A 15616-nucleotide genomic window follows, 5' to 3' on the forward strand; every position below is an offset into this window, starting at 1 on the left:
CTCAGGAACACTCCAAAAAGCTTTGTCTTAAATTTAATTATACTCCATAGCACTGGGTCTACAAGCTAGGAGATTGGCTAAAGAACGATAATAACAAATCCATACAATAGTGAAGATCAACTTTGAATGTTCTCTAAAAAGCCTTGAAAACTCGAAAAAAAACCTTGAAAACTCTAAAAAGCCGTAAAATATCTAAAGAGATCTGAAAAATCTAAAGAACTCTGAAAAACTCTAAAAAGCTTTGAAAAAACTTTAAGTTAATTATATTTCGCAACACAAGTATCTACTAGCCACGGGATTCTTAAACCAACTGAAAGTAACTTAATTCTTTATAAAGAATGATACTAACAAAATTCCCTACAATAATGAAGATTATATTTGAATGTTTTCTAAAAACCCTAAAGAGCCCTGAAAGAGCTCTGGGAAACTCTAAAAAGCTCAGGAAGGCTCCAAAAAGCTTTGAAAAGCCCTGGCTAGGAGATACTAATGTTATGAAATATAATTGACTTAAACCTTTTTCAGAGCTTTTTAGAGTTTTTCAGAGCTCTATAGATTTTTCAAAGCTCTTTAGATATTTTAGGGCTTTTTAGAGTTTTCCGGGTTTTTTAGAGTTTTCAAGGCTTTTTGGAGAACATTCAAAGTTGATCTTCACTAATGTAGGGATTTATTATTATCATTCTTTAACGAATCTCCTAGCTTGTAGATCCTAGTGCTACGGAGTATAATTAAATTTAATTCGCTAAAGCCAACCGAAAGTAACTTAATTTTTTTATAAAGAATGATACTAACAAAATTCCTTGAAATATTGAAGATTATCTTTGAATGTTTCCTGGAAACCCTAAAAACACTAAAGAGCCCTGAAATAGCTCTGAGAAACTCTAAATAGCCCAAGAAGACTCCAAAAAGCTTTGAAAAGCTTAAATTTAATTATACTCCGTAACACTGGGATCTACAAGGTAGGAGATTCGTTAAAGAATGATAATTACAAATCCCTACAATAGTGAAGATCAACTTTGAATCCTTCCCTAAAAACACTAAAGAGCCCTGAAAGAGCTCTGAGAAACTCTAAAAAGCTCAGGAAGACTTCAAAAAGCTTGAAAAGCTTTAATTTAATTATACTCTGTAGCACTGGGATCTACAAGCCAGGAGATTCGTTAAATAATGATAATTACAAATCCTACAATAGTGAAGACCAACTTTGAGTGTTCTCTAAAAAGCCTTGAAAACTCTAAAAAAACCCTGAAAACTCTGAAAAGCCCTAACATATCTAAAGAGCTTTGAAAAGCTTCAAGTTTATTATATTTCGTAGCACTAGTATCTACTAGCCAGGGGATTCGTTAAAGCCAAGTGAAAGTAACTTAATTCGTTATAAAGAATGATACTAACAAAATTCCCTGCAATAATGAAGATTATCTTTGAATGTTTCCTAAAAACCCTAAAAACACAAAAGAGCCCTGAAAAAGCTCTGAGAAACTCTAAAAAGCTCAGGAAGAATCCAAAAACCTTTGAAAAGTTTAAATTCAATTATACTCCGAAGCAATGAGATCTACAAGCTAGGAGATTCGTTAAAGAATGATAATTACAAATCCCTACAATAGTGAAAATCTACTTTGAATGTTCTCTAAAAAGCCTTGAAAACTCTAAAAAACCCTGAAAACTCTAAAGAGTCCAAAAATATCTAAAGAGCTCTGAAAAATCTAAAGAGCTCTGAAAAACTATAAAAAGCTCTGAAAAACTTTGAGTTAATTGTATTTCGTAGCACTAGTATCTACTAGCCAGGGGATTCTTTAAAGCCAACTGAAAATAACTTAATTCTTTATAAAGAATGATAGTAACAAAATTCCCTACAATAATGAAGATGATCTTTGAATGTTTCCTAAAAACCCTATTGAGCCCTGAAAGAGTTTTGAGAAACTCTAAAAAGCTCAGGAAGACTCCAAAAAGCTTTGAAAAGCTTAAATTTAATTATACTCCATAGCACCGTGATCTACAAGCTAGGAGATTCGTTATAGAATGATAATAACAAATCTCTACAATAGTGAAGATCAATTTTGAATGTTCTCTAAAAAGCCTTGAAAACTCTAAAAAAACCTGGAAAACTCTGAAAAGCCCTAAAATATCTAAATAGCTCTGAAAAAGCTTTAAGTTAATTATATTTCGTAGCACTAGTATCTACTATCCAGGGGATTCGTTAAAGCCAACTGAAAGTATCTTAATTCTTTATAAAGAATGATACTAACAAAATTCCCAACAATAATGAAAATTATCTTTGAATGTTTCCTAAAAACCCTAAAGAGCCCTGGAAGAGCTCTGAGAAACTTTAAAAAGCTCAGGAAGACTCCAAAAAGCTTTGAAAAGCTTAAATTTAATTATACTCCGTAGCACTGTGATCTACAAGCTAGGAGATTCGTTCAAGAATGATAATTACAAATCCCTACAATAGTGAAATCAACTTGAATGTTCTCTAAAAATCCTTGAAAACTCTAAAAAACCCTGAAAACTCTAAAAAGCCGTAAAATATCTAAAGAATGATACTAACAAAATTCCCTGCAATAATGAAGATTATCTTTGAATGTTTTCAAGAAACCCTAAAAACACTAAAGAGCCCTGAAAGAGCTCTAAGAAACTCTAAAAAGCTCAGGAAGACTCCAAAAAGCTTTGAAAATCTTAAATTCAATTACACTCTGAAGCACTGGGATCTACAAGCTAGGAGATTCTTTAAAGAATGATAATTACAAATCCCTACAATAGTGAAAATCAACTTTGAATGTTATCTAAAAAGCCTTGAAAACTCTAAAAAACCCTGAAAACTCTAAAGAGCCCTAAAATATCTAAAGAGCTCTGAAAAATCTAAAGAGCTCTGAAAAACTCTAAAAAGTTCTGAAAAACTTTGAGTTAATTGTATTTCGTAGCACTAGTATCTACTAGCCAGGGGATTCTTTAAAGCCAACTGAAAATAACTTAATTCTTTATAAAGAATGATACTAACAAAATTCCCTACAATAATGAAGATGATCTTTGAATGTTTCCTAAAAACCCTATTGAGCCCTGAAAAAGCTTTGAGAAACTCTAAAAAGCTCAGGAAGACTCTAAAAAGCTTCGGAAAGTTTAAATTTAATTATACTCCGTAGCACCGTGATCTACAAGCTAGGAGATTCGTTATAGAATGATAATAACAAATCTCTACAATAGTGAAGATCAATTTTGAATGTTCTCTAAAAAGCCTTGAAAACTCTAAAAAAACCCTGAAAACTCTGAAAAGCCCTAAAATATCTAAAGAGCTCTGAAAAAGTTTTAAGTTAATTATATTTCGTAGCACTAGTATCTACTATCCAGGGGATTCGTTAAAGCCAACTGAAAGTAACTTAATTCTTTATAAAGAATGATACTAATAAAATTCCCAACAATAATGAAAATTATCTTTGAATGTTTCCAAAAAACCCTAAAGAGCCCTGGAAGAGCTCTGAGAAACTTTAAAAAGCTCAGGAAGACTCCAAAAAGCTTTGAAAAGCTTAAATTTAATTATACTCCGTAGCACTGTGATCTACAAGCTAGGAGATTCGTTCAAGAATGATAATTACAAATCCCTACAATAGTGAAATCAACTTGAATGTTCTCTAAAGAGCCTTGAAAACTCTAAAAAAACCCTGAAAACTCTAAAGAGCCCTAAAATATCTAAAGAGTTGTGGACCTACCATCCCCAACAAGAACTTTAGTGTTGCTTTCGAAAAGTTTATACACCCAACGAATACCCGGAAAAATTGTGGATTTATATCCATAATTCTTAACGCAACCATTTCTCCCAAAAAATTTAGCTCTTAGAAAACCTGCCCATTTCTTCTTCGAATTGCGAATACTCCACCACAAATTCATAATAAGAGCCTTGTTCATGGTATCCATGAGAGATAAACCTAAACCCCCCTCCTCAAAAGGGAAACAAACTTTGTCAAACGCCACCACCACAACACGGCTAATGTTAGAATCGCCCGACCAAATGAAGTTACGAATTGCCCTTTCACATTGCAAAGTAAACTTTCTAGGCCATTTATAGACTGCCATGTTGTGTATAGAGTAGCTAGCTATAACAGATTTAACAAGAACAATACGGTCATGAAAAGAAAGAAGTCTCCCTTTCCAACCAGCAAGTTGGGCTTTAATTTTCTCAATCACATTACAAATGTGATGATATCTAACCGTGCCAGGCATAATTTGAACTCCCAAATAACTATCCGGAAAGGTGGCCACACTCATACCCAAGAAATCAGCATGGTAAGTTCTTCTACTCAAAGATCCCCCTCTATAATATATCTTACTTTTTTGTCTACATACAATCTGACCCGAAGTAGCTTGGTATTTTCCCAACAAGTCAACAAGATTATGCATGCTTTTTAGATTTCCTTTGCAAAAAAATCATAATGTCATCAGCAAAAAAGAGATGAGTAGGAGAAATACCATTTCTAGTAACCATCAGAGTCATTTTCTTATCACGAAAGAGCTTCGTAATATTTCTGCTAAGAACATCTTCAATCAAAACAAAAATCAAAGGCGAAAGGGGATCACCTTGACGCAAACCTCTATTAATTTTGAAGTAACCCTCTGGATTGCCATTTAAGAGAATAGAGATTCTAGCAGAACTTAAAATATCAAACAACCACCTACACCACCAATCAAAAGCTCAGGAAGTCTCCAAAAAGCTTTGAAAAGCTTAAATTTAGTTATACTCCGTAGCACTGGGATCTACAAGCTAGGAGATTCGTTAAAGAATGATAATTACAAATCCCTACAATAATGAAGATCAACTTTGAATGTTCTCTAAAAAGCCTTGAAAACTCTAAAAAACCTTGAAAACTCAAAAAAGCCCTACAATATCTAAAGAGCTCTGAAAAATCTAAAGAGCTCTGAAAAACTCTAAAAAGCTCTAAAAAAGCTTTGAGTTAATTGTATTTCGTAGCACTAGTATCTGCTATCCAGGGGATTCGTTAAAGCCAATTGAAAGTAACTTAATTCTTTATAAAGAATGATACTAACAAAATTCCTTACAATAATGAAGATTATCTTTCAATGTTCCGAAAAACCCTAAAGAGGCCTGAAAGAGCTCTGAGAAACTTTAAAAACCTCAGGAAGACTCCAAAAAGCTTTGAAAAGCTTAAATTTAATTATACTCCATAGCATTGGGATCTACAAGCTAGGAGATTGGTTAAAGAATGATAATAAAAAATCCTTACAACAGTGAAGATCATCTTTGAATATTCTCTACAAAGCCTTGAAAACTCTAAAAAATCCTGAAAACTCTGAAAAGCCCTAAAATATCTAAGAGAACTCTGAAAAAGCTTTAAGTTAATTATATTTCGTAGCACTAGTATCTACTAGCCAGAGGATTCGTTAAAGCCAACTGAAAGTAACTTAATTCTTTATAAAGAATGATACTAACAAAATTCCCTAAAAAAATGAAGATTATCTTTGAATGTTTCCTAAAAACCCTAAAGAGCCCTGAAATAGCTCTGAGAAACTCTAAAACTCTCAGACTCCAAAAAGCTTTGAAAAGATTAAATTTAATTATACTCTGTAGCACCGTGATCTACAAGGTAGGAGATTCGTTATAGAATGATAATAACAAATCTCTACAATAGTGAAGATTAACTTTGAATGTTCTCTAAAAAGCCTTGAAAACTCTAAAAAACCCTGAAAACTCTAAAAAGCCAAAAAATATCTAAAGAGCTCTGAAAAACTCTAAAAAGATTTGAAAAAGCTTTAAGTTAATTATATTTCGTAGCACTAGTAACTACTATCCAGGGGATTCGTTAAAGCCAACTGAAAGTAACTTAATTCTTTATAAAGAATGGTACTAACAAAATTCCCTACAATAATGAAAATTACCTTTGAATGTTTTCTACAAACCCAAAAGAGCCCTGAAAGAGCTCTGAGAAACTCTAAAAAGCTCAAGAAGATTCCAAAAAGCTTTGAAAAGCTTAAATTTAATTATTCTCCCTAGCACTGGGATTTACAAGCTAGGAGATTCGTTCAAGAATGATAATTACAAATCCCTACAATAGTGAAATCAACTTTGAATATTCTCTAAATAGCCTTGAAAACTCTAGAAAACCCTGAAAACTATAAAAAGCCCTAAAATATCTAAAGAGCTCTGAAAAATCTAAAGAGCTCTGAAAAACTCTAAAAAGCTCTGAAAAAGCTTTGAGTTAATTGTATTTCGTAGCACTAGTATCTACTAGCCAGGGGATTCGTTAAAGCCAACTGAAAGTAACTTAATTCTTTATAAAGAATGATACTAACAAAATTCCATTTTTTTTGGTAAGTCAAAAAATATATTAATGAATAAAAATAATTACAAGATAGTGTGTAAGAAAAGAGGTCACAGCAACCCCAAAAAACTTACAAACTATTTAAAACGAATATATGATACATTTGGGAGTTCAATAGTTGGAAGAAAATGAGGACGACCCACATACTCTATGCCAACTTCACTAGCTTGATTACAACCTCTCTTTGCCAAATTATCTGCAGAAAAATTTGTTTCCCTAAAGGTATGACCAAAATTAATAACATCATAGTTGCCTTGAATTTCTCTCCAGCGAGCTCTAGCGAACCATGGTAAAGAATCATTGGTGAAAGAAGTCCTTGCTGCTTCCGAATCTGTTCGAACAGCTACTCTTCGCATCCTCCATTTAGTTGCCCACTCCATGCGCACGATGATCCCATATATCTCCGCCAAGTAGTTAGTTGTTATTCCAATACCAATCAAAATCGCTCCTAGCACAACACAACTTGCATCCCTTGCAACCAAACCAGCTCCCGCAATGACTGGATTTCCTTTCTCTGCGCCATCACAACAAAGAAGAAGCTCTCCAGCAATTGGTGGCTCCCAAAAACATTTTATAGCATGATGAAGCTTGACTTTTCTATGACGAACTCTAAAATAATCCAGAATTCTTACATTATCGCAACTGTTCTTCATATTTCCCTTCAGTCTTGTCGAATATTCCTGAATTTGATTCGGCACACGCTTGAAGAATAATGGCCAATTTGGGTTTTTATTTTCAAAGACCTTCTTGTTCCTAGTATACCACAGTTTTGCTCTAATCACCAAAATGGAGAGCAACCACAGATCTTGAATCATTCTACTTCTGTTCTTAGCCTCCTTATAAGACGTCACCAGATTTGGATGTGGCATTAACTCAAAAATATCCGCCAACCATGTACAGGCCTTCACATCAAACTTACAACTCCAAAGAATGTGGTCCAACGATTCATCAGCATCACAGCACAACACACATTTAGTAGGCATTTCTATTTTAAAATGAGAGCGTACCTTATCATGTATAACACAAGCGCCCCTTAAGATCTTCTAATTCTGAGCAGCTAAAGTAGGATGGATACAATTCCTGCAAAGAAGATTCGCACCTTCAAAAGCTCCAATTCTTGTTCTAATAATACTTCTTGCATATTTTACCATAAATTGGACCTTGTACTCAAGCTTCCAAATCCTGATATCTTCCCCTTCCGTCGGTCTTGGTAAATTATTGAGATCAATACCAGCAGCTTCAATCCGTTGTCTGTGTATGCCAGCAATTTACCAAGTCCCATCAACCAGCAGCTCACTAACTCGCACATTCTTGTCCAGTTCTTGGTTTTGAAGAATATTTGCAATACTCTCATATGCATACCAAATGTCAAAATACAAGGAAGTGGAGCGACCATCACCAATTAAGGCTTTGGTATTTTCCTCTACCTGATCATAAACCCAACGAATGCCCGGTAAAATTGTGGACTTAATACCAGTACGTTTCAAAGCTCCATTTCTGCCAAAGAACTTGGCAATGAGATATTTAGCCCATTTCTTTTTAGAAGTATTGATCTGCCACCAAAGCTTCATGATTAAAGATTTATTCATCATTGTCATACTAGTAAGACCAATACCACCTTCTTCATAAGATGTACAAACCTTATCGTAGCCAACCACAAAGGATCTTCTTGTATTAGCATCACCAGTCCAAATGAAATTTCTAATGGCTCTTTCACATTGTAAAACAAATTTTCGAGGCCACTTATAAACTGCCATATTATGGATAGAGTAGCCAGCAACGACAGATTTTACAAGCACAATTCTATCTTGAAAAGAGAGCAAACGACCTTTCCAACCAGCCAACTGATTTTTTATCTTGTCAATGATATTACTAATATGTCTATATCTAACCGTGCCTGGCATGACTTGAACTCCAAGATAACGATCCGGGAATATAGCAAAAGACATACCCAAGAAATCAGTAAGGTATCTACACTTGTTCAGCGAACCAACACTATAATAAACTTTGCTTTTCTGCCGACAAACAGTTTAACCAGAGGCTCTTTGATAAACGCCCAGCAAATCCGCGAGATTATGAACGTTATCTAAAGTACCTTTACAAAAAATCATAATATCATCAGCGAAGAATAAATAAGTAGGAGAAATGCCCTTACAAGTAACCATATGAATCATTTTTCCTTCATTGAACAATTTCAGAATATTCCTTCTTAAAATATCCTCTATCAAAACAAAAATAAGAGAAAGGGGATCCCCTTGATGGAGCCCCCTATTAATACTGAAAAAGCCTTCAGGACTACCATTCAAAAGAACAGAAATACGCGCTGATTGAAGAATATTCAAAATCCAAGAAGACCAATTTTACGAGAAAGCGTAACGTGTAAAGACTTCAAGAACAAACGACCAGCTTACCGTGTCAAAATCCTGAGATATATCAAGCTTCAAACCGATATTGCCATCTTTTCTCTTAATGTGCAGCTCATTAATCATCTCCGAAGCCAAAGTAATATTTTCATGGATGTTTCTACCTTTCATAAAGGAAACCTGTTCCTCCGAGACTAATTTATCCAAGACCTTACCCAAATGAGTAGCAAGGATTTTTGTAAAGATTTTGAAGAAAAATTTACTCAAACCAATTGGCCTAAAACTACGAAGAGAGTTAGCTCCACGTACCTTAGCCAAAAGAATCAAAAGACTAGAATTTGACCCATTAGGAATTTTTTTCACAGTCCAACAATAAGTAATAGCTTGAATAAGATCTTCTTGAATAACATCCCAGCATTGTTGATAAAAACACCCAGAAAAACCATCCGGCCCTGGCGCACTATCAGCACCCAAGTCCCAAACAACCTTTTTAATTTCTTCAGCATCCGGAATGGCATCCATCTCCAGACTTTCCTCCGGAGATATACTTTCATGATTATAATCGAACAAAGTGTCCTCAATAATATCCTCAGGCCCATTAAATTTATCCTCATAGTAGCTAACCACATGATCACGTAAAAGAACATTATCAGTAATGACGTTATCTACATTGTCAACCAATTCAGAAATAACGTTGCTACTTCTTCGAGTTCGAATGCAGTTATGAAAATAGGTCGTATTGCTAGCCCCATCCACCAACCAGTTATTCCTAGCTTTCTGCTTAAGCATAGTAATGTAATGCAAATTAGTATCATGAAGAGTAGACATGGCATCTTTCATGGAATTCAAATTTGGGATATTTGAAGGATCTTCATCAGAAATCCTAGCTGTCATCTCGAACCTGAGTTTGTCTTGCTTAAGCCGAGAATGAATGTTGCCAACAACCCGAAAATTCCAAGCCTTCATCTCTATTTTCAGCCTCTTTAATTTGAATGGGAAAATAAAGTCGGGATTACCAAAAACTGGCATATTCCAATTTTCAGTCACCATTCGCATCAAATCTGCGTGAAGAAACCACATTTTTTGGATGCGAAAAGGAGCACGCTGAGGCCTATCCACCACAAAAGGATAGCCAATTAAGGTAGAATGGTCAGAAACTTCTCTCGGGAGAGCTTTACACCGCCAATTCTCATATTTAGCTAACCAAGCTGGATTGATAATGGCACGATCTAACTTGCTAATAATTCTATGATGACCAGACTGTCCATTTGTCCAAGTGAAATTGCACCCCAACGAATCAGCCTCAAACAAATTATTGTTTTCCATCCAATCACTAAATTCATTGATGACTGAAGTCCTAGTTTCCAAGCCACCTTTTTTCTCCTCATTCCGCAGAATACAGTTGAAATTACCAATTACTAGCCACGGAACTTCATCATTAATACTCTCAAGCTGCTGCCAAAGTCTTCTTCTTGTCACTTGGAGGTAACTTGCATGAACAAAATAAATATGAACTCCATTCACATCCATCGTTATTGCCTGTCTATTCATATTAACAACCAAAGGATCATCAAACACTTCCAACCAGAAAATCCAAATATTTCCAATAGAGCCATTAGAAGTATTATGGATAACCTGTTTTTTAAAACCATTCAAGTTTAGACGAGATATGAAATTATTTGTACAACGAATTTTAGGCTAAGCAATACAAAGAACTTCAGGTTTAAACTCTTGAACTAACTCTCTAAGTTTAGGTTGTGCTTGTGGTTTCGCAACACCATTGATATTCCAAAAGATTATCTTTGAATGTTTCCTAAAAACCGTAAAGAGGCCTGAAAGAGCTCTAAGAAACTCTAAAAAGCTCAGGAAGACTCCAAAAAGCTTTGGTTAAAGAATGATAATAAAAATCCCTACAATAGTGAAGATCAACTTTGAATGTTCTCTAAAAAGCCTTGAAAACTCTAAAAAACCCTGAAAACTCAGAAAAGCCCTAAAATATCTAAAGAGCTCAGAAAAAGCTTTAAGTTGATTATATTTCGTAGCACTAGTATCTACTAGCCAGGGGATTCGTTAAGGCCAACTGAAAGTAACTTAATTTTTTTAAAGAATGATACTAACAAAATTCCCTGCAATAATGAAGATTAACTTAGAATGTTTCCTAAAAACCCTAAAAACCCTAAAGAGCCCTGAAAGAGCTCTGAGAAACTCTAAAAATCTCAGGAAGACTCCAAAAATCTTTGAAAAGCTTAAATTTAATTATACTCCGTAGCACTGGGATCTACAAGCTAGGAGATTCATTAAAGAATGATAATTACAAATCCCTACAATAGTGAAGATCAACTTTGAATGTTCTCTAAAAAGCCTTGAAAACTCTAAAAAACCCTGAAAACTCTAAAAAACCCCTAAAATATCTAAAGAGCTCTGAAAAATCTAAAGAGCTCTGAAAAACTCTAAAAAGCTCTGAAAAAGCTTTGAGTTAATTGTTTTTCGTAGCACTAGTATCTACTAGCCAGGGGATTCGTTAAATCCAACTGAAAGTAACTTAATTCTTTATAAAGAATGATACTAAAAAAATTCCCTATAATAATGCATATTATCTTTGAATGTTTCCTAAAACCCTATAGAGCCCTGAAAGAGCTTTGAGAAACTCTAAAAAGCTCAGAAAGACTCCAAAAAGCTTTGTAAAGCTTAAATTTAATTATACTACGTAGCACCGTGATCTACAAGCTAGGAGATTCATTATTGAATGATAATAACAAATCTCTACAATAGTGAAGATCAACTTTGAAAGTTCTCGAAAAAGCCTTGAAAACTCTAAAAAACCCTGAAAACTCTAGAAAGCCCAAAAATATCTAAAGAGCTCTGAAAAACTCTAAAAAGTTCTGAAAAAGCTTTAAGTTAATTATATTTCGTAGCACTAGTATCTACTATCCAGGGGATTCGTTAAAGCCAACTGAAAGTAACTTAATTCTTTATAAAGAATGATACTAACAAAATTTTCCCTACAATAATGAAGATTATCTTTTAATGTTTTCTAAAAACCCTAACGAGCCTTGAAAGAGCTTCGATAAACTCTAAAAAGCTCAGGAACACTCCAAAAAGCTTTGAAAGGCGTAAATTTAATTATACTCTGTACCACTAGGATCTACAAGCTAGGAGATTCGCTAAAGAATGATAATAACAAATCCCTGCAGCAGTGAAGATCAACTTTGAATATTCTCTAAAAAGCCTTTGAAACTCTAGAAAACCCTGAAAACTCTAAAAAGCCCTAAAATATCTTAAGAGCTCTGAAAAATCTAAAGAGCTCTGAAAAACTCTAAAACAATCTGAAAAAGTTTTGAGTTAATTATATTTCGTAGCACTAGTATCTACTAGCCAGGGGATTCGTTAAAGCCAACTAAAAGTAACTTAATTCTTTATAAAGAATGATACTAAAAAAATTCCCTACAATATTGAAGATTATGTTTGTATGTTTTCTAAAAACCCTAAAGATCCCTGAAAGAGCTCTGAAAAACTCTAAAAAGCTCAGGGAGACTCCAAAAAGCTTTGAAAAGCTTAAATTTAATTATACTCCGTAGCACTAGGATCTACAAGCTAGGAGATTCGTTAAAGAATAATAATAATAAATCACTACAATAGAGAAGATCAACTTTGAATATTCTCAAAAAGCCTTGAAAATCTAAAAAACCCTGAAAACTCTAAAAAGGCCTAAAATATCTAAAGAGCTCTGAAAAATCTAAAGACCTCTAAAAACTCTAAAAAAAATTTTGGTAAGTCCAAAATGTATTAATAAATAGCAAAAGTTACAACGTCATTTGTAAGAAAAGAAGCAAAGCACCCCAAAAAACTTACAAATTAAGTGAAACGAAAATAAGAAACATTAGGTAACTCAATAATTAAAAGGAAATCTGGTCTATTATCATAATTTAAACCTTCACCTTCCTCCAACAAACAACCTCTCTTGGCCATACAATCTGCCACAAAGTTAGCTTCTCTAGAGTGAATGAAACGAATCACATTATACCTTGCTCTCACCGCCATCCATCTAGCACGAAAAAGCTCTGAAAAAACTCTAAGTCAATTATATTTTATAGCACTAGTATCTACTAGCTAAGGGATTCGTTAAAGCCAACCGAAAGTAACTTAATTCTTTATAAAGAATGATACTAACAAAATTCCCTGAAATATTGAAGATTATCTTTGAATGTTTCCTAAAAATCCTAAAAACACTAAAGAGCCCTGAAAGAGCTCTGAGAAACTCTAAAAAGCTCAGAAAGACTCCAAAAAGCTTTGAAAAGCTTAAATTTAATTATACTCCATCACACTGTTAAAGAATGATAATTACAAATCTCTACAATAGTGAAGATCAACTTTGAATGTTCTCTAAAAAGCTTTGAAAACTCTAAAAAACCCTGAAAACTCTAAAAAGCCGTAAAATATCTAAAGAGCACTGAAAAACTCTAAAAAGCTCTGAAAAAGCTTTAAGTTAATTATATTTCGTAGCACTAGTATCTACTAGCCAGAGGATTCGTCAAAGCCAACTGAAAGTAACTTAATTCTTTATAAAGAATCATAGTTATAAAAAGACGTGGTAATTGACTCCTTGATCAAAAAGTCAAAGAGTGGACATGATTGGCCAAAAAGGGTCATCTCATGGTCATTATCGTTTGGATTTCGTTTGACTTGGACGGCTGGGAATGATGGGGGCCACACTTATTAAACCCAAGAGTTTAGCGTTTACTTATAAGTCTGTTTCCTCCCTACGAAGTATGAACAATCAAGATTTGTTAAAATTAAAATCGGTTCTTTCCCTGACTAATCCAGTTTCTTCTCTCCCAGCTTTCGGTACGAACCCTAAACCTTTCTTTTATTTAATTTTTTTTTGATTGTTTCTTTTATTTTGGTTCATATCGAATCAATCACGGTATTCTTTATTTGTTTTTGTTTGATTTCTCCCTATAAAGATCGCAGAAAAGAAAAAGAAAGAGAGGAACTGGTAATTAGGGTTAGCGAGGTATATTTTTACTTTCTCATATGATATATAGGGTTTTTGAGTTGCTCCTGGGTAAAAACACAAACTAACTGAATAGCTCACATTCGTATTATTTTTCTGTGTTCTTTGTTCCTGCTTCTTCGACGTAGTTTGCTGAATTTAATTGTATTGTTCAATTTAATTATTCGTTGAATTTAATTCTGTTACACTCTTCTTTTGTTCTAGCTTGCTTACAACAAAAAAATCGGTGAAACCCTTCTCCTTCATCCTTCATGATTCAGCAAATTCGATGTTCTCATTTTTCTGTCTTAATTCCTCCTACCTGCTCCGAATGGTCACGCACCAGACATATAATTCTGAGAGATGGATCCGTCTGTACGAATACGAGTTGGCGATATATTATTAGGTTTTCAGATGTAATTGTTTCTCAATCATATGTTCTTCATCTTCTCAAGCAGGTAAATCTTCAAGTTTGTTAATTTACTATGACACACTGTTCTGGCTCGAAGTAATTAGGCACGGATGGAAAGTTAAGCAACGTATATTAACAGATTTGTGTGTTTCATCATATAACTATGTATTGGTTAACCAGTTTTCTGTCAGCCACCTATATTAACAGATATTAGGGAAGAGACGGTTTCGTCTCCATCTCTGATGAGTTTCCACGGAAATTCTTACCGATTGAAAAGAAACTCGATTAAGTGTTGTCGCAAGTTCTTACGGAAATTCTGATTGGTAAAGGTTGTTGCAATTTAGATACGTCTTAGGTTTACGAAGAATTGGAATTTTATGGGTTTAGCAAATTTTAGGGTTCATAACTCCTTTGTCTCAGCCATTAACCGTTGGCATGGTTGAAACATCGTTGTGCTTAAAACAATTCAAAGCAGAGGCTTGAATTTTCTGCAATTCAAGGTGAGCTGCAATCATTTTTTTTACATGGATATTACTGGATGATGTGAAGACACCTGCAAAAAACTTGGATGATGCTATGCTGGTGTGAAGTGGTTAAGGGATGCAATCTCGCGTACAACAAGATACCTGCAACAAACTTGGATGATGCTATGCTAGGGCACATGAGTGTGTTTCTGGAGCTAATAGTCATTGGCCATTGCAGCGAATCACAATCCCTGAGATGTTGGAGATATGTGGCTCAAGAAAGTTTTCAAGCCACCGGTGTTTGTGGAGAGCTCTTACAAACCTTGATGATGTCGATACTCTTTTCGAGTGTTGGGAAGTGAGTCAGAGGTAATATTGATGGCATTTCATGTGATATTAATAATTTTTTGTTGACACTATTTAAGTTTCCAGTGGTATCATGCGACTGAAAAGATAGAAGAACAACCAGTAGCTATTAATGCCTTCGAATTCATTTGCATGTCAAAGGGTTTACATCTTGGAAATTAGTCTGGATAACAGGTGTGTTTCAGTCTTATTCTATTTGTAACATTTATTCATTCGCTATTAGGTAGGTGTACAAATGGCCATCATCAAGTCTGATCTAGGATCTAAGTAAATGTTTACGACTAGATGCTCAATCTACTTTATATTATTCATATTAAATTCCATTTAAACTGAAAACGGTATCTGCCGTCTTAGCTCAAAATTCCATTTAAACTGAAAACGGTATCTGCCGTCTTAGCTCAAATGGAAGAGCACATGGTTCTCAACCATGTAGTTGTGGGTTCGACTCCTACAGATGGTGTTAATGTTTGGTGGATTCACTAATCACTTCCTTCTACAAGTCAATAACATCTTCATAGCTTGAAATTCTGGAAAAGCATATATGATGGTTTTCATGCCAAGTTGTGCAGGGGTTGTTTAATCAACTGTAGTAGTTTTACTATGAGCCAAATTGTTGACAAACTGTATCGTATATTGGTATCAATTTAACTAATTGGCTATAACCTAGGAACCTTTAGAGGCAGTATTAGCATTTCTCA

The 15616-nt window shown here is 34.3% G+C and overlaps 1 protein-coding gene and 1 non-coding gene across 2 annotated transcripts; one reads left to right on the plus strand and one right to left on the minus strand.

Annotated features, from left to right (window-relative positions):
* Nucleotides 1-7588: 7588 nt before the first annotated feature.
* LOC113356584 lies at nucleotides 7589-10213 on the minus strand. Its single transcript, XM_026599756.1, has 3 exons — nucleotides 9888-10213; nucleotides 8732-9794; nucleotides 7589-8335 (listed from the first exon to the last, which is right to left on the minus strand). The coding sequence occupies exons 1-3, from the start codon at nucleotides 10211-10213 to the stop codon at nucleotides 7589-7591; spliced, it is 2136 nt and encodes a 711-aa protein (XP_026455541.1).
* Nucleotides 10214-15305: 5092 nt separating this feature from the next.
* TRNAE-CUC lies at nucleotides 15306-15378 on the plus strand. Its single transcript has one exon. It is a non-coding gene; the product is annotated as a tRNA-Glu (tRNA).
* The last annotated feature ends 238 nt before the right edge of the window (nucleotides 15379-15616 follow it).

Source organism: Papaver somniferum, chromosome 1, assembly GCF_003573695.1.
Source record: "Papaver somniferum cultivar HN1 chromosome 1, ASM357369v1, whole genome shotgun sequence".
Classification (NCBI taxonomy): Eukaryota; Viridiplantae; Streptophyta; class Magnoliopsida; order Ranunculales; family Papaveraceae; genus Papaver; species Papaver somniferum.

What these genes read in the sequence shown, in the direction of transcription:
- LOC113356584 (XM_026599756.1), bottom strand. Translation starts at nt 10,213, where the DNA reads ATGGATGTGAATGGAGTTCATATTTATTTTGTTCATGCAAGTTACCTC. An exon ending in GCCATTATCAATCCAGCTTG is followed by an intron (nt 9,795 to 9,887) that starts GTTAGCTAAATA and finishes TGTGGTGGATAG; the next exon opens with GCCTCAGCGTGCTCCTTTTC. An exon ending in TATCTCAGGATTTTGACACG is followed by an intron (nt 8,336 to 8,731) that starts GTAAGCTGGTCG and finishes GTTTGTCGGCAG; the next exon opens with AAAAGCAAAGTTTATTATAG.